Raw genomic sequence first — 25,654 nt, forward strand, 5'->3', positions numbered from 1 at the left:
CCGAGCCTCAGTTAGAGCTTCATTAGCTACAGCATTGCTATCCATTACCCTCCAAGGGTATTGGATTGAATGAATCAATCAATCACCGCATCTCACGGTCGATTGATTCACAATCACATTAACTTTAGCACCGAATTTTTTCAATTATAAGTTATTATAAGTTATTAAAAAATGGTGTATTTAATATATTTCAGAAAAGCAATTAGAATTTATTAATATATATTAATATTTCTAATAATCTATTTTAAAATTTAAATATATATAATTTTTATAGAACTAAGATTTAAACCAAAAGTGTTTTATATAAACTATAAAGCCTTTTCAATATATTCAATTACTATTTTTTTAATAAATCTTCGTGTAAATATTAAAATTTAGATTAAGAAATCATTTTGAATTTTCGCTTATTTATTTAACTTAAAGAAATAAAGTTTACTATTAAAATTTAAATAAAACTAATTAAAATGAATACGAAAATAAATATTTTCAAATAAATTTTTTTTTTCTAAATTTTAAAATATTTTTCATAAAGTATGCTAATACACCATTTAATATTTTAAGTAAAATTCAATAATAAGAGATTTACCGTTGTTTTCATTTATTATACACAAGTTTAACGCCCTTCAGAAGGGAAGCAAGATAAAAATATAACAAAGAATCTGAAGAACAAAAATTCTTATATTCTTATATTACAAAATGTTTTATAAAAGATGTCGTAGTCGGTATTACGCGCGATGCTGTCAGATTGATGACTAGGCACAATGCCCAAACATGAAAGCTACGGAAATTGCCAAATATTCTTTGAACCATTATGTTGTATTTTCACGACAATATTTCTGATGTCATCTTATTTGGAATACATTCGAAGTGGATTTCATACAGACCAATGAACTGTGTGGCCCCTTTAGCAGACTTGACGGTGACATTCTTTCCTGTCCCATTTATGTGCTGTTTCAAAGTTTGTCATAAACTTTCGTTGACTATTTAAACGTTTCGCATCTATCAAAGATATCTCAGAACTTTAAAGTGTTTTTATATATATATATTCTTTTTCTCCAAGTAAATCGCGCCTCCTAGCGTTATTGTGAGGCATCTGCGTGAAACAATACGTAATCAGAACCGATTTTGATATCACTGACAAATAAATTAATCTTTAATTAATCTTTGCACTAAAATTAATCAAAGTACAAATGAAAGATAAATATACAGGCTTTTGGGCTGTATATTCAGGTGTTTAAATTAATTTTATTTTCAAGTAAACGACTGAAATTATATTTGATAAAAAATAAGGACATTAAGACTTACAGTTCCCGCAACTTGCTTTTTCCTACAAATCTGAAGTCACACCTCTTCCTTTTTAGATGGGTAGATGAACGTATGTGGTTATTTGCCTGCCAATGCAAACTTTTTTTTGAACTAGAAATCCAAAATGCGATATGATGACTTTTTAAGGCGTGGGGGGAACTACTAATGGGAAATTAAAACAGTGCTTGCGTTTCCGATTGATATACTATTAAATAAATTACTTTTTAAATCCTGAAACTAAACCAGCCTAACATTTTTGGGAATTAGACCACATTGGGAGAGCGACCTGTAAAAACGGAACTGTCATATTTCTATATAAGTTACCTGGACATACTAACCGGCAATAAGCCAGTTGGTTTGCATTGTTTACCGACAATGAAACAGGAGAGGTATTTTTCGGTTGTGTTTTATGTCTATATTAACCTTCATAACATCGTTAATCTGTTCTATACATGAGAATACCATTCGCGAGATTGTTTGGCTTGGTTAAACTGGAATTAGGATAACAATGGTAGATGATTCTCATCGCCTAGTTTGAATCCATCACTTTGCTAATATATTAGAAACTAAGTAGATTGAAAAGATGCATGCGACATCGAAAGAGCAAATTTTCTAACTCTTACTTCATTATTTAACTCTTAGTTCACCAACGCACTAATGTCCCATAATTATGTTCTCAGCATATTCCTGGATGGCATTCATATAAAGAAAATTAAAAAATCTATTCCAAAAATTGTCTTGCCTCATTCTTATTCAGTTTATCATTTTATAACATCTGATTGGGTTTTTTATTCTAAAAGTGAATAACCTCTTTCATTTTCATTTATTTTAGTAATGTCCCAACGTTCGAAAACACATACACCTGACGAGTCCCCACATTATATAAACTACAATTTCCGGAGTTCTCTATCTCATCGCTGGTGAACCGATAATGCCGCCAGATGGTAAATCAAAGCTACAGCTCTCGGCTTACTCGTTGTGTTACCGTGTATTCGGTTTCTCCGCTGAAATCATCCGTCACATCGTCATAAAACTGGCGATATCGTGGCAAGTGATAGTTATCAAGCCACGACAGATCATAACCGCCATGAACAGAATCACCGGGGCGATAAGCGTGCAAGCCCATCCCCAAAACACTCACGTGGATCTTTTGATCACATTGCATTCTGGAGAAGCACCCCGACGGCGAGCTGCTTTATTGGGCATTTGAAAACAGGCTACGAGGAAACGTTAGCGAAGTCGTGCGCGCAAGAATCCCCCATCGCTGAAGTATCCAGACACGCGCTCGCGCGCGCACACACACGCACATATACAAACGCGCGCGCGCGCGTTGTCGGCATGAAAAGTTTGTGTGCAGGACCTCCTGTCTTTAGTCGATTGCGGAGGTACGAAAAGATGTGTGTGAACATCCAGGCGTCCCACACTGCAGTCGTTTCCCACGTCGTCGTAAGCTACGGCAGAACACTAGGACTAATTACGGTATTTGCGAAGCGAAGATGTTGTCCGGTGACGTCAGAGAGGTTTGTGTAACGATGGTTTGTAGCGAGGTTGATAGGCGCTCGTCCCTTACACCGACAGGGAGGAGCGCAGTCTATTAATTGCCGAAGACTGCCTATTGACATTCGGCTAAGTGCACGTGCGGTTTGAAAACCTCTCCTTTCTCATCCCCCTCCTTCGCAGTGGTTTGCATCTGCTTTGTTGTATTTTCTTTTCGGTTAATTGTTCACAGTGACAAGTTTTGCAGAGTGTTAACATACATCGTTCGTTCGCCAACATGACGATGACCTTACCGATGGAGAACATATCCTCCAGTTCGGGACTGGAAGTGACGGAAGACTTCTTTGGAATGGGCATGAGAAACGACACGAACACTACAAGTAATGAAACAGCCACGGAAGATGACGGTATTGAAGTCTATTATTTCTACAAGGTAAGTGATTTTTTCTCTGCTTTTCACTAAATATCACCATTACGATTGCCTTGATTAGATACTGAGATTAAAAAAAAAATATATCAATAGAAATAATTGATTTGCCACATTTAATCGAGACATATATTTGTTATAGGAAACAATTGACTCATGCTCCAATCATATTGTTGCATACTAAATGTTATTAACGTGGCAGTCACTAAAAATGACATATTTCCCTGAATGTGTTTCCATAGAGTCTATCATGCAACTCATCTTGAAATGGTTGTTTATACCATAATTAAACGAATCTGATTATTATTATATACATCACAAATTTTTCTACGTTTCTTTTTAAGAAATTTAAACATAAATATCACATTATCCATTGTTTGAAAGTCGACTTGCTCTTGTTAAAAATGGTATTATTTCTCTCTTATAACAGTGATGGAATTCTACGTTATCTGCATGGTAACCATGGTAACACTTAACTAGCAATAAGCGACTCAGCTGAACATAATGTGTGAATAATTCTTGACCATAATGAGCCTAACTGAATTAAGCAACCCTCAGAGACCGCGTGGGTCTTTTCAAAACAATTAATCGCTCTCTGCTCTTTTCCCCCCCTTATGGCCCACCTGACTGATGTGGGTTGGAAACAGTCGTTCTTTTCTAGGTTTAGATATCTCGTGATGCAGCGTTTCGTAACTAGGTTCGAACTCCACATGCGAACATTATGTCATCGCCATAAACCTTCCCTAAGTTTCGGACTTGAATGCGGGATCACTTCTGTTTCCGCAACAAACGATAGTAAATATCGACGACGATAGGTCACATATTAACCTCGCTTCATAACCTTTTGACCCCAGTTCGCATTTCCGTATACCGTATACTTCCGTACGCAAATATTTATTGTCGAGGGCAAAAAAAGGACGTAGTGTCGAAAAACCTATACGCCCCCCCTTATCCACTCTATACCAGCCTTTCACCGCATGGTCTCTCAGAAGTTAAATATCCTTTTTCCTTTATGCAAGTTTAAAGACCAGTATTATGACGTCATCAGTAAGATTTCAAACAGACAATATTAGCATTCTATGAAACCATGGTAACTGTTTCCATGTTAACAACAAAGTTATTCATACGTAATTGTTTAATTGCTGTATTTTAAGACTGCAGCTGAAATAGCAGATTTTAATCTGTAAGTTAGTCAAGTTAAAAGAGCAACTGACCTACAATCGACACTGCCGATTGTACTCAGGGGGTTGTTTAGAAACCAGCAGAACGCGCGCGTTAGGAGGAAGACGCCGCTAAGTCGACACATTACCTTATATTTCTACGGTAATGTTGCAAGCAACGGAAGAAATGGGCTCATACATTTCCTCCAACCGGATAAGTGAGTAGAATGCCAATTGACATCGGCTCCGGTCAATATGGCTTTTTATTATTATTTTTTTTTTACCTCTATCGCTAACATTTTCTGGTCGAGCGTGCCAAAAAAGGGTATTAAAATAGAACTCATTATTCTTCCATAGAGCTATCGATTTGCATGGTCCAGATGGCTTTGTCGAACTTTGAACGTTTTATAACTGATTTCTGCTAATGAACCTGTCACTAGCTGGACGTGTGTTTCTAATTGATAAAGTTTTAATAACATTTTAATGTCTTAAATATTGAAATATGCTTTCCGTCATATAATACTTCATGCATTCATCTCCATTACTGAACTACAGTCCCCTTCTCTCTTCGGTGTTCTCATAGAATTTCTGTTGCTGTAGTTTAGTTGTGCTTTGGGAGTTCTTCCAAATACTTAATCATCCGTGTTAAAGATAACGAAGATAGGAGTAGATCTCAAGAAACTTTTCATAACTTTAAACATGGGAAACTTAAAGTGACTCCCATCGGATTACCAAACTGAAAATCTCCTGATGCGCCGTGAAATTGCAGTATATGTGTAATAAAATACGTGTAGAGTTTCTTGAAGCGCATATATGAGTCAGTATACGTATTACTTCAGTGTGCGTGCTGTTGGTAATCCATAGCAATTTATCGTATTCTTGGAACATTTTGTGCAACCAATTAGGTGAACTCCTGACAAGAAATATCTTCTAATTGATGTTTATATCTTCAAGAATTTTTTTAGGACATGGACTAGAAATTCATAAAAAAGTACACATTTTTAGGGATATGACGTAATTTGTAGGTTCCCATATAAGGTAGTATTCAAGAATTACCTCATCAATACCATGAAACATGGAAATGTTCTCTGCTCAGTCATCTAAAACACATCCGAAAATTTTTAAAATAAGAATCTTTTCACAATTGCAATTGACATTTATATCTTTAGGGGTGAAGCAAGATGCTTTTCACATTCCCCGCTATCTCTTGCGGTTACAGTGAGGGTAAAATTTATGAGCAGTTTGCTCTCCCTGATTGGGCATGGAGATTATGCATCGCTATAGGAGGTTAATATAGATTTTGGTCTTCTATGTTTGAATATGTCCGTTGTCTCGTATGCTGCAGCTTGCTGAACCAAACCGTTGGGGTGTATAGACGTTTTTAGGAAGAACTTGGATGCTAAAGATTGGATGCTAAAGACCCTAAAGAGAAAATATAGGGAATATTTGTATCTCTATGAAGTTGATTGTTTCTAACATACCATGGAGGAGGTTGAATCATTCTCAAGCACTTGTTCTGTACTCGTTGTATTTTGATAATGTTAGTATTAGAGGTGTGGCTCCAGGCTGGAGAGGCATAGGTGATTATAGGACGAATCGTCATCTAGTATAGCTGCAATTTGATTCTGTTGCTGAGCTTGCCATTTCTATTAATTAGAGGATAGATCTGAGCGATGGCTTTAGATGACTTGGGCACGCAGACTTGGTGTGTTGGTTGGAAGTTAGCTTTTTGTCGAGAATTACACCCAGGCATTTTGTTTCTGTCTGCCAGGAAATGTTAGTATTGAATAGTAACACATCTCTTGCAGGAGATATTGGCCTTTTCGAGAAAAGAATGGCTGAGCTTTTTTGGGGGGTTGACTTCCACTCTCCATTCGGAGAACCAACCCTCCAGCTTTAGGAGGTTTTCTTGAAGCTTTCTGGTAATGAAATGGGGTCGGAGAGATCTGGTTAGTATTGCTGAATCGTCCGCATACAGGGCCAAGATGGAGAACATCGGATTGTGCGGGATGTTCGACATGTATATAGAAAACAGCAATGGAGCTAGTAGGAATCCCTGCGGCGCTCCAACAAAGATATCGCACTGGGATGAGGTAGAACCATTGACTTTGACTTGTATTGATCTAGTCTGAAGATATGAACGGATTAGCTGAACCATTCTTAGTGAGATACCGGCTCAGATAAGTTTGTATAGGAGTCCGAAATGCCAGATATTATCAAATGCTTTGGATAGATCTAGAAAAACAGCTCCTGTGCACTGGAGCCAGTTATAGTTGGTGGTGATGTATTCCACAATTCTGTGCATTTGCTGGGTAGTACTATGGTGTTTCTGAAAACTAAACTGTTCTTTAGAAAGGATGTTTAGGTCATTTACTGAGGTTTGGAGTCGTGAGAGGATGACCTTCTCCGCAACCTTACCCAGGTTGGATATAAGACTGATTGGACGATAATTTTGCGGTAGGTGTGGGTCCTTGCCTGGCTTGTGTATAGGGATGGATTATATCAGCCAGTTTCCAGGTGGAAGGAAAATAGTAAAATCTTAAGATTGCATTTATTATAATGGTCAGGTGCATTACAGCTTTTCGAGGCAACAGCTTGATCACCCTGTTTTTAATGCCGTCTGGTCCAGGTGCTTTTTTTGTTCTTTAAGTTTTTAATAATATCATATATTTCACCAGGTGATGTGGGTACAATGTGGTCAGTGCTGGTATCAGGGAGTTTGCGTGAGTGTCTGACGTGTCTGTGAATTTTATATATGTGATTGAAGTCTAGATTTCCATATGCAGCTTTGCGCTGCTCTTCCAAATTTCTTGCCATGGCATCCGCCTTGTCTGCATCAGTGTGTACGCGGACTTCTTGAAAATCAGAAGTAGTAGTAGGGTTTGCCGATTCTGACCGATCTTCTATAATCTCGGAGTCAATGTCTGTGACACTTGCCGGGGGAAACGTATCATAAAGTTTCACCTTTCCTAGTCAATTTTTGTTGAGTACTTCGCCCAGTCTGATAAATTCCCGATATACTTCTTCAAACGTTGTCTCGTTTGGCTGCTGTTCCATACCTGTCAATGTAGACCTTTAAAAAAAAAAAAAAAAAAAAAAAAACGCTTACCGTGCAGTCGTAGTCTTGCCGGCACTGCTGCAGGACTCTGAATTGTTTTGGTAAGAGCACTGATTCAAAATTGCATGATCTTCAAGACACATAAACGCAAACCAAAACTCAAAACCGTAATCAAATACCAATAGCATATTTTTTGAACTCAGGCAATTCAGTAATCAGAATTAATCGAATCTTTTCATCCTTATAAGGACTAGCTTAAAGGGGCGAAGCAAAAATGCTTTCCATATTCCCCGTTATCTGTAGAGGACAGTGTAGGGATAAGGTGTTATTGAGCTATTAAAGCTCTGATCATGGCGGGAGGGTAACAGCAACAGCCGAGCCTCGTTTAGAACTTCAATGGCTACAGCGTTGCCATCCAAGGGTATTGGATTAAATGAATCAATCACCGCATCTCTCGTTCGATTGAATCCCCCCATCGAAACTTTTCATTATAGTTCTAAGAACTGGGCGATGGACTGAGTCCTTGACTCTTTATCCCGTCATCTGAATGAAGAAATTTTGTGTGGATGGGGTGTTATTGAGCTAAAAGCTCTAGTCATGGCTGAGAAACGGCAATAACCGAGCCTCAGTTGAAATTTCATTGGCTACAGCATTGCCATTTGTTACCCTGGAAGTCCTAAAGAGTACTTTTTCAGAATTTCGCTTCCGCCTTCTCTCTCTTCATCCTTAGTCCTTATAAGGACTGGCTTAAAGGGGCGAAGCAAGAATGCTTTTCATCTTCCCCGTTATCTGTAGAGGACAGTGTAGGGATAAGGTGTTATTGAGCTATTAAAGCTCTGATCATGGCAGGAGGGTAACAGCAATAGCCGAGCCTCAGTTAAAACTTCATTAACTACAGCATTGCCATCCATTACCCTCCAAGGGTATTGGATTTTCACCTAGATATTTCCTTCATAAATTAATTATAATAACATAATATAGAATATTTAATGGTGTATGATAGTTTTATATAATTTTCGAAATTATTTAAAAAAATTTAGAATCTAAGGAAAATATCATTAACATTAATATTTTTAACAAATGTTTATATATTCTATTGTGAAATAATAATAGAAAATAGAGAATATAATAATTTATATCAATATGATATCATTATATGGATATAAATATTATATCATTATATGGATATAAATTATATCATACTGATCGATTACTGATATCGATGTAAAAATAGAAAGATAATATATTTTTTGTTTTTGTTTTTTTCAACTGCGTTAAACTTGTTAAGTGATCCACTTCCAATGCCGAAAAGTTACTTCGAGCATTATGGCTTCAAAAATGCACTCGAAATGCAATGAAGTCGTCTCTTTTGAATTGTATTAATGATAATGATGATAACAACCATTTCAATGATTCTACTGGTTTTTGAATATTCGAGACAATGTTTTTGTGTTTTGGTGAGAAAAAAGTATAAATTTGCTAAGATACACAGGAAATTATTATTTGCTTAGACACAGGTAGTTTTTCACTTTAAAAATTAATCTTAAACTAACTAATTTAATGCAATTCTATTTCATGAAAAATTATATTATAAAATATTCGCAACTTTATTATTTTCATTAAAAAGTTCTGAAGTTAATTTAAGGATAACATCAAATTGAGTAAATTGTATTCCTGCACCTCGACTGCTTTACAAATTTGGTTTCTTTTAGTAGAGTTTTGTAAAATCAATCAAACAAGTAGCAAGTAGAACGAATTTTTTTTTTTATCGAAAACAGATTTATATTATCTTGCATAATTATTTAGTTTATTTTACTTTTGTTTAAAATGCGCGATCTAAACAAAAAAATGAGCAAAAAATTCTTTAAATATAGTTTAATAAGACATCCTTTATATTTTAGCATATAATGACTATATAATAAATGCTATTAGTTGTAGTTATACATATACGTATATATACGCAATATATATCTTGTTCTGACAAATCAATTAATTAAATAATTTTAGTATCATACGTGAAATACAGATTACAAAAAGTAAAACAACAGCTTTAAAAGATAAGAAAGGCTTAAACCTGAAGATAGGAAGGAATATCAAGAGGAGGTGATGCGGGTTGTTCAAGCATTAAAAAAATGGAAAAAATAACTGCAACTGGAGAAAGGTAATAAAGATATTCATGCATGATGGTGGGAACTCAGACTCTAACAGTGATGTTTAACGAAATAATTACGAATAAGTGGAGCTTGTCGTATATATCATCAGTCTATAAGAAGAGCAATAAGAATAATCTCGAGAATTGTAGAGGAATAAGTGTTGTGTGTTTGTTTAAGAAAATATTTAGTTAAATTATGAGGGTAAGAAATAAATTCATATTTTCCTCAGTAATGTCGGTTTACAGCAGGAATGTCTTCTTCGGATAATATATTTTCCTTCTAAGAAATATCCCAAAAATATTCCATTTGATTTTTGTGGTCTAGAGAAACTTACGATACTATTCCACTGAAGAGAATTATCGCAGGCATTGAAGAGAGCAGGCCTAGATGAAGGAATCGGGGAGACAGTGTGGAGGATAAACTACGGATCTAGACCTGCTATACACTAATAACAAACTTTCAGAGGAATTTAATACTAGCAAGTGGATGAACCAGGGATGACGTGTCATCAACGTTGTTTACTATCTACTTAGATGCTGCTTTGGATGATCGGAACAAGTAATATCGTTGGAATTGGTGACCTGTAGGAAAAAGCCTTACATTTCTCTTCTTTTCTGATGAATCAGGTGACCCTTTCACAGGACAAGGCGTGGAATATCAAATGAGAAACTTATTGGATACATATAAACGTTGATCCTTAAAGTCAATTTGTTAAAAACTAATGTACTTGAAGGTGATAGTTCAGCAGCAGATCCTTAGTTAGAAGTGGCACCCACTGAAGAGGTGACACCCACATGAAGGCACCCACTCATAAAATGAGTGGGTGCCTTCATGTATATGAACTCCATGATGAATTGATGAATAAATCTGTCAATATGATGTGGACACAGCACTTCGAACAGGATAGCTGCGAACAGCTGTTAGGACAATGAAAGCTATTTTATGAAGTCATCAGGTCTCAAGGAAAATGTGAATGTCGGATCCTCACTAACAGCCAAAGGAAACAAATAAAAATCGTGGAGTTGGTGTAGAAGGGTCATCGTATGGGTCGTCTGAGGAATCCATATTTGAACACAGGTAGAAGCTGAAGAGCTTCTTACTGGGAGGATGAAGGCTTGCTTTGAAATAGCATAGAGACGTCTAGAGAATGAGAAAAGAATAATGACTATTGAGAATTATGAATTGGTCACCCCCATCAAGGGCGTGGAGAAAGACCATGGTGAGAGCAATGAAAGAAAAGAGGCTTATAGGATGAGAGTGGACAAATAATCTGGAAAGACACTTGAGAGCAGACAACTCCTGAAAGTGAAAATGCGCCTGATAAAAACAGAAGCAAGCATCGAAGGACGTAAATCGTTTTAAAGTAGTTCAATACTCGCGAATACTGCGTTTTAATGGTGATGTATAGAATCATATGGCAGTGTGTACAAGAAACTATATTGCGGGTTTTAATTCTCATGATAATCATTAAAATAAAGATCGAATCAAATACCGGTGTTTCAATCATGTAATTAATATCGCTAATTTCACATATTTTTAATTACGTTTTTCGATATCTAAGACTTACGATGATTCCAATACTTTTCTTAAGTACACACAATACCGTAAAATATTCTGTTGGTTTGAAAACCCCTATTTTAATGTATATTTATAAGTTTAATTATTACTTAAATGATTAGGCACTTGTGTAGATATTTTTCTATATGTAAGTGTACAAATATTTGATATATATTTTAATTCGGAATAATTTAATACATTTGGCTTTATTCAGACAATGTATCTTTTCTTAGGCAATTTATATTAGAAGCAATTTCGAAAGAGAACATTAAATTATCATTGAGAAAAGTTTAGGACGCGTTCTATTATGTAAATTAATTGGAAAGATCATTACGGAGAAAAGTAATAAAATTTCAGGTCTTTTGGGTATACCTGATGTGTGTGCGTTGTCAGATAAATCAGTGCAACAAATTTGTCTTTGTTCGCTTAGAAAATTGCATTCTGTGTTGGTCAGTAGAGAGCAGGAATGACAGCTTGTTAAACAAACTTCCGAAAATCCAAACATCGTTTACTTTTGACTCTAGAAGCAGACCTACGTTCTGCGAGTTTTCTTAGCTCAACTGTTTCAATTTAAATCCTTCTATTCAGCGAAACGTACGGTAATCTTTAATACGAGAACGATTTGGATAGCATCCAAAGAGCTAAAAGCATCTCAATGTTTTCTTATGATTTCAAGTTGAAGGAGAACGAACTGTTTATTTTTCGAACTCGCTGACGAAATAACTTTTGAATACAAATGAAACTGAAATATTTCACAGCAGTCGAAGCTGGCACATAAGATAAAGCTGTTGTTGCTGTTCTATTGGTTTATTTGTTTAAAACGCAGTGATAGAATTAAAGATGATCTGCATCGCTAAATATTTCCTGGTACCGGTATTGCTTTAAGGCGTCCGTTTAGTTAACTGCATTAAGCAGTTGGGAATAACTCGTTTAGAAATCATATAACGCTCTTTAAAGGGTTATAATAATGTCACTTAATATGGGGGAAGGGGAAGTTTTCTACTATTTTTAAAATTAAGAAATTATTATTATTTAATATTTTACATATTATTTTACTCTTCTTCCTTCATCTATTTTGATTCGAATGTGCAAGAAATTTTCAGAGTATCACAACATCAGAAACAATCCCCCCCCCGTTTACTTTAACCCCGTTGAGCTGAGATTGTGCTATACTCCAAATTTATTCAAAATCAGTCAAATCAATTTTGTCAAATTCATCTCGTTAATTTATCGCCTACGAAGGAGTAGGTTTTAGTTTTGGCTGTGATTTACAGCACTAGCAACTAACATACGATGCCCTTGTAATAGCTATGTTATGTGCGTGTATTCCCCGGTCGATTTGCTTGTGCTATGGTACAAAAATCCTGCGTTATGTATTATTATGTCGGTATTAAATAAACATGGAATATTTATGTTGAATATTTAAAATAAATAAATAAAATATGTTATAATTAAAATAAGTCAAGAGAACAAATAATAGAAAACAATTGATATTCTTTAAAACTCAATAAATTTAAGAAACATAACGGAGATATTTTGTTTTAATCTTAAAACAAATTTAAAAATCAATTTTTATATAATAAGTGCTATTGACAACCTCTAAAATAAATCCAGTACGAAGACGTAAAACAAAGATAATAAGGAAAATGAAGATGACAAGTTGTGACTGTCAATGTCTCACTCAATTTATCAGCTTTGATTTTTTTTTCCAATACACTTTATTCCTTGAATGGTTGTTTAAACGTTCTGTGATCAGTTCAGTAAGATCTAATGTGATATATAAAGAAATTAAAATACAGAACTAATAATTAACGTAATGGTAAGTAACATTATACCATTTAAAATATGCAATAATAAAATGTATAATAATATTTAAAATAATAATTAATTAATTATAAAACCAAGACATAAGAGATATTTTCAATTTTTTTGTAAATATTTATTTAGAATTAATTACTATGTATTAAACACCTTGTACAGAATCAGATGGAATAAGACTACTAGGTTTGATGGATAGACAAAGGCAACATATGTCCTATAAGGACATATGTTGCATTTTTATCGTGTTAACGGTCTGCGCTCCGTCAATGCACAACGCGCTGTTTGGAGCCTAATCTTACTGCATGAGGTTCATGTACTCTTTCTTCAGGAGACGCATTTTTATCAGTACTGGGACATAGAAAACTTCTCCAGAAGCTTCCCCGTTCAGAGCTTCTGGTGTTTCGGAGAGCGCTGTGCGAGGGGGGTGGGAATCCTTATTCGTCAGCCTATTCTAGGCGGGTTTTTCAATGTACAGAAAGATGCTGCAGGACGTCTAGTCTCTATAGACTGGAAGTTTGGAGGTAGAGTCATCCGCTTCCTTAATGTATATGCCCCCAACAACGCCCACAAGCGAGGCGGGTTCTTCATGTCCATAGAACCCTATTTACACGGGGCTCAGTATATCATCGCCGGGGGGGACTGGAACTGCATCGCTGACGCAAGAGTTGACAAAGTTGGTGGCAACATCAACTCCGGTACCGGTGGCTCTAGGGAACTGCAACTCTGCTGTGATAATGTCGACATCTGGAGGGAACATAATCCAGACACAGTGGGTACCACATGGGCGAGCGGAGGAGTCGCAACGCGACTAGACCGCCTCTATATTTCCAGGAACCTTGGGCCACAAGTTATCTCGGTCAGGCATATAGCGGTTGGTAGCTCGATAACAGACCATAAAATGGTTCTGATGAACATCGAACTACCCGAGGTCGTAGAAACATCGAAAGGACCCTGGAAAATGCCTCCAAGCTTCCCCAAAATTTATAGCAAGGATTTGCAGCTGCTATGCGAAGGAAGGAAAAGGGCCCACTGGGACTGGGACACGTGGGCCCAGTTCAAAACCGAGGCAAAAGAGCTCTTCCAAAACATCTCCAGAGAAAGAGCTCACGCGCAAAGAAAAAAAATGAGAGAGCTGTACCGAGAGCTAGGGTGGTACCGGGCTAACCAGAGAAACGGTATTCCTAGCGATTCGCTTATTAAAGCCGTGGAAATCGAACTCGAGGCACTTCGACGAAAAAAAGTCGCCGAGCTAGATTTTCGCACCAGATTGTTTCTCCGGCAGGCGGAAACACCTTCGGCCGCTTTTTATAACCGGCAGCGCATAGCAGCACAAGATGAGAAAGCGGTTCGGCAAATTCATGCTAACGGGCAAACACTCACAACCACGGGAGACATCCTGCGGCAATTTTCCCAGCATTACACGAGAACCTATTCCGACGAAGCTGAGGAGACAGGCGACTTCGGAGTGTGGAACATTGACAACACGCCTGAACACCTCAGAACTCTTCAAAAGAGACCAATCACTTCGGAAGAGGTTACTCGAGCCTATAAACAGCTTAAGCTACGGAAAACCCCTGGCCTGGATGGGCTAGGCGTTGAGCTCTATCGCTCAGCCTGGAACTTCATCTTGCCTATCCTGGTCTCACTATTCAACAGCTTCCTATTCACTGGTGACGTGCCTGCTGACTTCGTTAGCGGGTACACAATTTTCATCCCCAAGAAAGGGAGAGACCTAAATAGCATGGGTAGCTGGAGGCCCATTTCCTTGACTAACACAGACTACAAATTATTCGCAAGAGTAATTTGTAACCGTCTGAAGTTGGGCATTGGGAATGTGCTAACCAGCACTCAAGTATACGGAGTTCCGGGAAGATCGATGGCGCTCAACCTCTTCCTGATAAGAGACCTTCTTCGCTTTGTGACGAATAAGGAACTCCCACTTGCACTCGTATCAGTAGACTTAGATAAAGCGTTCGATAGTGCAAAGCACAACTTCCTGCACTATATCCTAGAGAAAGTCGGAGTGGCGGCCTGCGTAAGGGAAGCAATCAAAAGCATGTACAGTAAAACAACAACGCACATTGCGATTAATGGGTTTCTTTCAGAACCCATTCCCATACGCAGAGGGGTTCGGCAAGGTTGCCCCCTTAGCCCCCTTCTTTTCTCTTTAGTACTAGAGCCTCTTCTAAAAAAAATTGATGAGACGCGCGCAGTAAGAGGAATACCGCTACCATTAGGCTCCAAACAGAGCAAAACTGTCGCATATGCCGATGACATTGTCGGAACCCTTAGGGATTCCGAATCGATTTACATCTTCTTCGGCATACTGCGAGAGTTCAGCGTGCTCAGTGGTCTTCACACCAACCCAGAAAAAACAAGAATCAAAATTTATGGGAAATTCGACCCTGCCAGTCTTCCGTATGGTCTGAAACCCACAACCGGCCCATTAACAATACTAGGAATTCCCTTCCTAGAGACCCCAGTGTTGCAAACACAACACTTAATAGAAATGTGTTGCGAAAAACTAAAACCCTTCAGTCCCAACTACCTATCATTCGAAGGTAGAGCAACAGTTATCAAAACAGTCCTAAAACCAATGTTACTGCACACCATTAACCTCACAAACATAACAGACACACAAGACAACGCCATTCACAAACATATCACTAATTTTTTCTGGAACAACAGGAAACACGAGGTGCGCAGGGCATTTCTCCATCTTCCCCCCACACAAGGGGGATTCACCCTGCCAATCCTCAAATACTGCCACCTAACCAACGCTGCTCAGACCATACGGAAAGCACTGGCATCAAATCACCATTCCGGCAATCTGATGAAATACTTCTTAGGATTTTTCCTACCCTACTTCGGGATTACTGGCCACGCCGGACCATGTGCAGAGACGGTGCCTGAGTGGTACTACACAATATGTAAACTTTTTAAAAAATTGGCAACGGATGGAGTTCGAGTGCTTCAGCTCAGCCCAAACAAGCTGTACTGGAAAATTTTTGACAGCTTTGACTGGGAAAAACCCGATCTGGGCACAAACGAAGAGGTGCTGTTCACCAACATAAAAAACAGCTGGGGGCAGCCATTTCACCGGGACTTAGCCTGGAGAATCGCCTACGGCAGACTCCCGGTGAAACTCGTAAAATCAGCTTACAACCCGCGACCATGCAACCCCTTCTGCGACGTCTGCGGTGCGATAGAAACCGTAGGGCACCTCTTCTTTCACTGCCCGCCAGCACAGCGTGTTTGGCACAGACTGGCTGAGGTGCTTGCGATCCCAGCGCTCACATTCCCCGAAATAGTCTTTCTACAGTTTCCTCCCCCAGTAACCAAAAACAAGAAACACCTGATTTTCCTAATAAATGTGATTAAGCACCACATTTGGAAAACCAGGAAAAAACACCTTAACGAGGGGGATCGCATCTATCTCCGTGTTAAGAACTGTCTCTCAGCCTACCTCCGCCGCTTCCTGGAGCAGGAAAGGTACTTACGGGGAGAAGAGCGGTTCCTGAGGAGATGGTGTGATCCACCAACCATCTGCCAGATCATACAGGGGGGAATCCGGCTGTGTCTGCACCTATAACACCTTCAAGTTGTAGGTGTTGACGCTATCCCGATCTTCCTTCCTGATCAGCGTTTAACCCACAGGTAGGTCTAGTCCTTTCACAGTTGAAAGTTTTTCTGTCCCCAGGTTGGGGTTGACCTGAACAAACCCGGACTGCGAAGGCCAACATCGAGGTGGTCCCAAGCCCTTTTCAGGGCGGGGTCTTCCGGGCCAGGTCATCTCCCTTCTTTTCCTGGTTATACTGTTCTGGGTTTGCTCGGCAAACTCATTCCTCTATAGAATTGTCTTCCACATAGTCTTTAGATTTATTTACACTTGTTAAGTTTGCCTAGTCTCTCCTTTTTTTCCTTTTCAGGATTTTTCCTTTTTAAAAGTGAAAAATCAACGACCGTTTTAGAAGCACCCCTGGGGGGTCAACAGCTAAAACAGGTCAGCTGAGGCCTCTTTCATCTACTCTACTACTATGCACTCTATCTTTATTTCCTCTCCTACTATCTGCTGAATCTCAGCCTATCTTACTCCACAGGCCAATGATGAGATACGTTGAACTCACAAATTATTATCGTGTTCAAACAAGAGAAAAGAACATCAGCCTCTGTAAAACAATAATGAGAAAGAGACACGAACTGCGTGCAAGGTTCACTGTTAAGTGAATAACGATTTAATAAAACATTTCCAACACAAATATTATACACAGTGTTATCGTAACTATGTTTTTCTCCAAAAAGAAACATTGTATCACTCTTATTAACGCCCTCTTGGTATTGTGGATAAAATTCATGCCATTACGAGTAGTCTTCTTGAATCAACAACATATTAAAACAAAAACACCTAAATCATGATATAATATATATCTGAGTGAAAATTCTCAAGGTTTGGAAAATAGTAATGCTTAGATCTCCAGCCGAACAACCAAAGCTGTCTGTCAATACAGAGGATGTCCCTCGTAGAATTTCAGGATAGAAAATAGATCTTCCGACATACAGGACCAATGTATCAATTGCCAAATGGACTCCTCATGAGTTGTTTTCATTCTGTTAAATCTGAACATGCGCTTCAATCAGCACCTAAGCCCAAACACGCAATTTCGATACAGTTGAACTCTGACTGGGATACAGTATAAAAACTGCAGTTAGGTAAAGAAACCATAACAAATAAACAAAAATAATGAAAATATATATGTGAAATCTGTCAGAAGATCTATGCTCTAACCTGAAGTTCTATGAGGGACATCCTCTGTATTGATAGACAGCTTTGGTTGTTCGACGGAAGATCTAAGCATTACTATTTTCCAAACCTTGAGAATTTTCACGCAGATATTTCTTATATCATGATTTAGGTTTTTTTTTTTTTAATATGTTGTTGATTCAAAAATAAAGCTTGTCATGTATTGGTCGAACATTCCTACCCAATGTTACAACAATAATAATAATAATAATAATAATAATTATTATTATTATTATTATTATTACTATTATTATTATTATTATTATTATATCTGATATACAATAATAAATAATCTGATAATTGGTGGCAGCATAAAATAGAGACAGTATTGGAAAATGAAACAGCAAAAATTCTCTGGGACTTTCGAATACAAACTGATCGGCCGGCATTTGAAACACAATAGACCTGACCACAATTATCGCACATCGACAGGTTTGAATTATTGATATCGCAGTATCCAGTGATAAAAACACTAACAACAAAGAACTGGAAAAAATGACTGATATCGAGATCTAGCGATCGAAGTGGACAGGCTGTGGCTTAAATACACTAAAGTTATCCCAATAGTAATCGGTGCACTTGGTGCAACTTCAAAGAAGCTGTCCAACTATTTACAGCAATTAAACATTAACGAAGTGACCCCATATGACCTACAAAAATCAGCATTACTTGGAAACATTCCATATTTTACGACGCTACTTGACGGACTATTCTTAGATTCTTGGGTAGAATCTGAATTGTTCTGTATCACCAGTCAAATCGTTGTTTAAATAATATTTGTTGTTTAAATCTTGTTTTGATTGTGTATCACTTATGTGAATAAATAATAATAATAATAATAATAATAATAATAATAATAATAATAATAATAATAATAATAATAATAATAATAATAACACAAAGTTATATTTCCTTCCTGCATCTTACATCCCTCTCAAAATACAGATTATAGAAATGCTATTACTTCTCTATATCCTGGGCACATCAGAAAAAATTACTAGAATCTCTGCTCTACATTCAAACCCTCATATGAAGCTCTCTCTCCTTATCCATTTTTCTAAAGATTAACTCCCTACACCGCTCAGTTCCAGATGGATAGAAGCGTTCGTTTTTGCAATTTGTGGTATCATGGACAAATAGAAAGATCTGCTAACAATCCGCTTTAAGAACACAAAAAATATTTTCGTCCCCATAATAATGGTCAGTCATTACATGGGAAAAGAATAAAATAAAACAGAATAAAATGGAAAACGAATTTAGGAAACAGTTATTCTTAGATCTCTCTTCAAACAACAAGCTGCCTACCAGCGCTTATAGAGGGCGCCCGTCTCGAGGTTTTAGCCTTCTAGACTAACATCTTGCACGTATTGTTTGTGTAATTTGTGTCGTTCTTACATTTATTCTATTTTACCCCCAGACTTTTTGAGAGAGACGAAATAGTAGAATGGACAAAACCTGTTTTATTATGTCATTATGACGTTTTCATTCAATTAAACCTGAAAATAGACTATTAGTGGAGAGTACTTTTCAAATATATGTCCTAAGTCTCTTCTTCCCCCCCCCCACTGATCACATGTCTGTCATTCAAGATGACGGTGTTTCAAATTACAAGGCGTTTATAACTAAGCTTTCGGAATACAAAGTTGAATTTAACTATCTTCCATGTATATATTTCAGTATCCAGATTTCAAACCCCGTATTACCTGCAATGTACGCTTTCCACTTCCAGAGACTAACTGTCATCAACATTCGCAATAAGAAACAGAGAATCTTTCACTCTGAATCATGTGACACCATTATTTACATTAGTCACTCTGTCATCATGTATTAGAATCAATTCAATAATTTTTTTGAATTGATTACACCATTTTTTATCTCATTTTAATAAATTATAAATATTATATTGTAGATTTTTTATTTATATTTATTTTCAGGAGAGATAGGTGGAGATTTAGATGAGGATAGACTCCTTTTTAGGGCTTCCAGGGTAACGATGGCAATGTGGTATACAATGAAGTTTTAACTGAGGCTCGGCTGTTGCCGTTACCCAGCCATCACTAGAGCTTTCAGCTCAATAACACCCCATCCACACAGATTTTCTTCATTCAGATGACGGGATAAAGAGTCAAGGACTCAGTCCACCTCCCAGTCCTTTTTAGGACTTTATTTTTTTAACTCGTAATATGTTTTTTTATTTATTTCAAATAGCTATTTTCTTAATCTGTATTTGTATTTGAAATATAGGAAGTTTTTTCCGATATGTATTACTAATTTTATATCAATGTGGTACATATAACTCTTTCTCATCAAATTATATTTAATTTTTTTTTCTTTCTCTTTTTCCATAATGTTTATTCATCTTGCTTAAAAAGCTGTTCTTTTATTTATACGCTATAAATAATACAGTTATTCAAAAGTAATTAAACTTAAATTTATAATTCATTATATGAAAAAAGGACAGATGATTGAAAAAGGTTTAGAATTTTTATTCGAAATCTGAATATAATAAACTACTGAGCAGTTTAAGTATCTTTTATATGAAAAGAAGCTTTTTATATGACTCCCGCGAAAGGAGTAGTGTAAAACTACAGCACAAGGATACCTTGGGTTGACTAAGTATTCGCTATTGACATTTGTAATTTCACTTTTTTATTTAGATTAATTTCGCCTCGTGATGGGTGTATGATTCTTTGCGGATCATACAACTAATAAATAGAAAAAAAGCTTTCCTTCAATACAGTAAAGGAGTAGGATTATTGATAGTAATAAATAAACTGTACCCAAATCAGTGTTAAAAAAAAAAAAAAAAAAAAAAAAACTGTCCCTTCCAAAAATTCATTCAGTAATTTAATTGTTTGCAATAATGCTTTTATAAATCGTTTTTACGCCATTATTATTATTACAGTTTTTGTTACATCCACAGCGCTAGGCCATCCGAAGAAAGCCATTCTTAATTCGAAACTTGGCTCTGACTAGCGAAACCTTTTTTAACCCTTTCCTCGACCGTTTCCCTAGTTAGTCGATCTTAAGCATTGCAAAATAAAATTTTTCTCCTCGAAACTTAGGGTTTTCATCCCCTAAACTCAAGAAAATCTACCATAAAACCCCTACTACTTCAGACAAATAATATACTGTGTTAGGGTTGGGAACCATGAGATGGCAGCACATGTATAGCTCTCTTCATCGGACGCCGTGGTCAAGATCGAAAAATTACATAGGGCTAAAACATGGTACTTGCTACAGGGAGGAATAGGCGTCCCAGTTTATTATATTGCAATATGAACAGATATGTTTAAGTTAACGCAGCATATTAGGAACGCCTCACTGCTGCTGTTCGTGATATTCAGTCTTCTCTGAGGCGGTACTTCATACATTAAATATTTTTATTTTTATATTAATATATGAATTCGAGGGATTTGCCATGAAAACGAAATAATCGTGAAATCATATACTTGAGCATAATCTCGACTCACTCCGAAATAATAAATTTCCAACATAATCTCAAAACGAAACAGTTTGCTTGCGAGATTATGCTGAAAATATCATAATTTATATTTGTTTTTGAAAATATAAATTATGAATAATGCAAAATATACGACAACAACAAAAAAAAAGTGAAATATCGATTACTGCCTAGAAACAGTGTAACCCTATTACAATCTATTCTTTGAATTTAGTTCCTGTTTCTCTCTTTCAACCTGCATTCTTAAAATACACAATAAACAAACTCAAACTTGTTATAACTGGTATCACACCCACATCCTAAACGCTAGTGACAAATTACAGGCAGCAAACCAGAACTGAGGGGAAAAAACAGGATTGACTCTAGATCTTCTTAGATAACTTATGCACATATTTATGAACATACATAGGCATACATTGATAAACAAAATACAGTCCTTATAAGGACTGGCTTAAAGGGGCGAAGCAAGAATGCTTTTCATATTCCCCGTTATCTGTAGAGGACAGTGTAGGGATAAGGTGTTATTGAGCTATTAAAGCTCTGATCATGGCAGGAGGGTAAGAGCAATAGCCGAGCCTCAGTTAGAACTTCATTGGCTACAGCATTGCCATCCATTACCCTCCAAGGGTATTGGATCGAATGAATCAATCACCGCATCTCACGGTCGATTGATTCCCAATCCACAAAATACAGTATACATAGCTACTCATTATGTATTCTTTCTATGCTAGAAATTAAATGGTGTATTATTATATATTATATTCTTATTAAAACTATATAAAATTTTATAAGATTATAAATTTTATAGAATTTTATAGTTTATATACTATATTCTAATTGTTATTAATTTTTATTTTTAAGACTTCAATTAAATTAATACGAGACAAAAAATATAGGAATGCTTACCTCAGTCATTAGATTGGTTATATTATTTTGTAATGTGCATATTCATAATGACATAGAAGGCATGACTGTACAAAAATTTGTTGTTGAAACTAAGTACGTGTCTAAATTTCAATTAACTGCACTCTTATTGTAACAACATATACAAACCAATACAATTCCATTTCACAATGTTAGGTCTGAATAAAAAGGTTTTCTCCTTGTCTGAAAAATGTTAATGTCATCGATAAATAGAATAAGTCTTTTCTAGACATTTATAATCGGAGAGAGGAACTGTAATGGAATAATCGGAAAAGTTTTAATTAAATGCAACCATTCATACGTATTGGATTCTGTTGAACGAATTGTTGAATTATGTTGAATTATTTAATACATCCACGAATTTGTGTAATATATTCATAATCGAAAACGCAATTAGCCATACGCATTCTGAGTTTTCCGTACTACCCGAACAATTTCTGTATGAATTGCCTTAGTTAGTTCGCAATTTCTATCGCACACTTAATTCTGTGATGCGAAAAATTGCTTGAAATAATAAAGATTTGCAACAGATTATCTCGGATTTAGTTGAGGATAACACATCATTAAAATCAACATTAAAATGACATTTAAAAATCAACATGTTGATTTTTAAATGTCATATTAATTAAACGATGCTGATGTAGAATAACAATGTGTTCGTATTCTGGATTAACAGCGAATATTTATCGAGGCGTCGTTTACACATTTAATATTGCGAAGTATGTACCAAACAATGTTTGAATCCAATAATTCCCGAATCAGCCGAAGAAGTGAATTGCAATGTCTTCTGTTGCTTTCATATAAAGTTTACTGCTAAGAAACTTGTTAGTCAAGTGCTTTTTCAGAAGAAGAAAGCGCTTTTAGATGCTAAATTGTATTATTCGAAGAATATTTTCTCGCTTGTTGAACCGTGAGCCGTGCTACGTACTTTTTTTATTCCATTTCTCTGAGTAAAGAATAAAAGTGTTTGTCGCGTCCTCAGCTATTAGACCAGAGGAAAGAAAAGGAAAAAGAAAATCGCTTATGATTTGCGAATAGAGACACCAAAATATAATCAAACTCTGAGAAGTAACCTGCGTTCATGATTGCGATCACTTGTTATTTAAATTAAGGATGTCAAATGGTAATTAGCAATTGCATTTCTTAATACATTTTAATTGATAATTGATATTATTGTTTTATAGTTTATAACTTTGTAATAAAAATCCCAAAACTAAACTGCAGAAGCCTTTAAATTTAAGCGGAATTAGCAAAAATAAAACGGTCAATAGATTAAACATCTTCCCCCTCATAAAGGACAATAAAAAAATAAATTGAAGAGCCACGTAAAGTGTAGTGAGTCAAATAGCTTCTACACAGTTTGGTACAAAATGGAATTAATAATAGCTCTGGTTTGAGAAAGAATCTGCACCGTTATAACACAAGTCTATTTCTCATGGTAAAAAATGACAGTGGCCTTTTTTCCAGCGTTATGTATATCTGAGAATGTTGCACTTCTGTTCATCACAATTCAGATTAGAGATCATGCTCACGGAAATACAAAGTGAACTATCCATTGCTCTCCACACCAGTCTGAATTTTTTTCAAGCACGCTAGAGAGTATGTATCAGCATTTTAGAAGGAGAGAGAGAGAGAGAGCTTTGGTCATAAACTATTTGAGTTCAGACAGAAGTCTTAATAAAACAGACAGCAGTCTAAACAATGCATCACAGTATTCCCCAAAAGAAGAATCTCCTAATAGTAGAAGGTCCTTCACTACTTTGGAGGCATTTCATCATGCATCCATTGTTTGACCCACGATTTCTGCGGGTCAGCAAGATATTTAATCAATCGAAACATACACGTTTCTGCCATTGATCTCCTCTCTTTCAAATTCGTACTACCTTAACTGGATTTGGAATTTTCCTTTACTTTGTGAAACCTTTAAGCAATTTTCAGCTGTAGGTAAGTTGGTCGGCGTCATACGATTGGGCTTGGGATTCCTCCTACAGGAAATTCAGGTTTTTCATACCGCTAAACAGACTGACCCGAAGAAGAACAAGCAATCGAGAAAACCCACTGGCGTCATAACCTTAGTTGCTTTGGTTATAATTCGAAATATCCGTAACTTCTTACTTCGAGAGTTGCGCGAGTCACTATCCTGTTTATGCAATTCTTGATCTCTGGAATGACTGCTTGAGAATCACCTGCCGAAAATCCCAGGCGATAACTGTTTGCCGTGGCTCGCTTATTTTAATAGGCAACAATCTTTGTCATTCGACTTTGTCTTTTGACCATAAATATAATTTCTGTTAGAAGTTTTTCTCAGGTGATTTTCAGATGATCAGCTACTTAAGATGATGTTTCCCTGTTACAACGATACCCCAAAGCCGTGACTTACTTTAGAGGTGTTCCAGTTGCTTGTGTACTGAGGTCTGTTTTAAAATCTTTAACGCCAGCGTAATGCGTAATGTGAAAATTATCCTGTTAAGCATACTGAACTTACATGGTATGTTGTTACTAAGTTTTCTAGCCGTGATTGAAAAATTTTCATAGTTGCATTCAAAACGGTATAGCTAAACATCACCTAAAATGTATTCAAGTGTTAGCAAATACACAGACAGATCCTAAATGAAAGAATGTTTTGGCAAAGACATTCTTGTATGGTGACGTAACCTCCGCAGCTCAGTCGTCATAGACAACTCTTAGGTCGGAAAGACATGGGTTCTATTCTCGTCTATGACGTGGGGAACCTTTATCTGGTCTCTTTCGACCAAAGGTGAATTAATCCGTCTCGTACGGAGGTGGAGGGTATTTCTCTCGGTAACTCGGGTTTTTCCTCCCTCAGGCAAACCTGCCCGTGAACACACGCATCTACAATCATAAAATATACTACTGCAAGGAAGGCAACGGGACACCACCTTGCTCATAATCACCTCGCTAGTATAGTAGCACGTAGGTATCCCCACCAGCCATATGGCAGAGGGAATAGGACAGGATAATAAATTATATATTATATTCATCTCCCACGTAAAGACAATCACGGCAGGATTCGAATCCACGCGACCTGTTGACTGGAGAGCGGATATGATAATCGCTTAGTCAAACTTCAAAAGATGTTTAAAGCTAAGAAAATGCATTTTCAAAATGTTTCCGGTCAAAAGTAGGGTATTATTAGTTACGTTTTTGGGCAGTAAATGGTTATGCAACGATTTTCGAACAACGCGGGGTGTTGTTCGAAAATTCACCCTTAATCCCCGCATTGTTCAAGGGTAAAATGAATAAATAAATAAATAATGTGAATATAAATTATAATATAAATAAATTATAGTATTATATATAAATTATAATATAAATAAATTATAGTATTATATATATATAAATATAAATAAACAATAAAGAAATAGTGTTTTATGAATACACAATAAATAAATTATGTGTCAATAAATAAATGAATGATAACATTTAAAAAGCTCTTAAAAGAACTGGGAGACGGAGTGAGTCCTCTG

The 25,654-nt window shown here is 36.5% G+C and overlaps 1 protein-coding gene across 1 annotated transcript in view; it reads left to right on the top strand.

Annotated features, from left to right (window-relative positions):
- Nucleotides 1-2,504: 2,504 nt before the first annotated feature.
- The window catches only part of LOC150105070 (cardioacceleratory peptide receptor-like), a 151,843-nt gene continuing 128,693 nt past the window's right edge, over nt 2,505-25,654 (top strand). The window contains exon 1 of the mRNA XM_090396128.1: nt 2,505-3,235. Within this exon, the coding sequence (XP_090252254.1) occupies nt 3,080-3,235 (156 nt within the window). The 5' untranslated portion in view covers nt 2,505-3,079. The remainder of the gene's footprint in view (nt 3,236-25,654) is intronic.

The sequence above is a fragment of the Typopeltis vanoorti genome, chromosome 7 (genome assembly GCF_054136105.1).
Source record: "Typopeltis vanoorti isolate ZY-2024b chromosome 7, IOZ_Tvanoo_1.0, whole genome shotgun sequence".
NCBI classification, from domain to species: domain Eukaryota; kingdom Metazoa; phylum Arthropoda; class Arachnida; order Uropygi; family Thelyphonidae; genus Typopeltis; species Typopeltis vanoorti.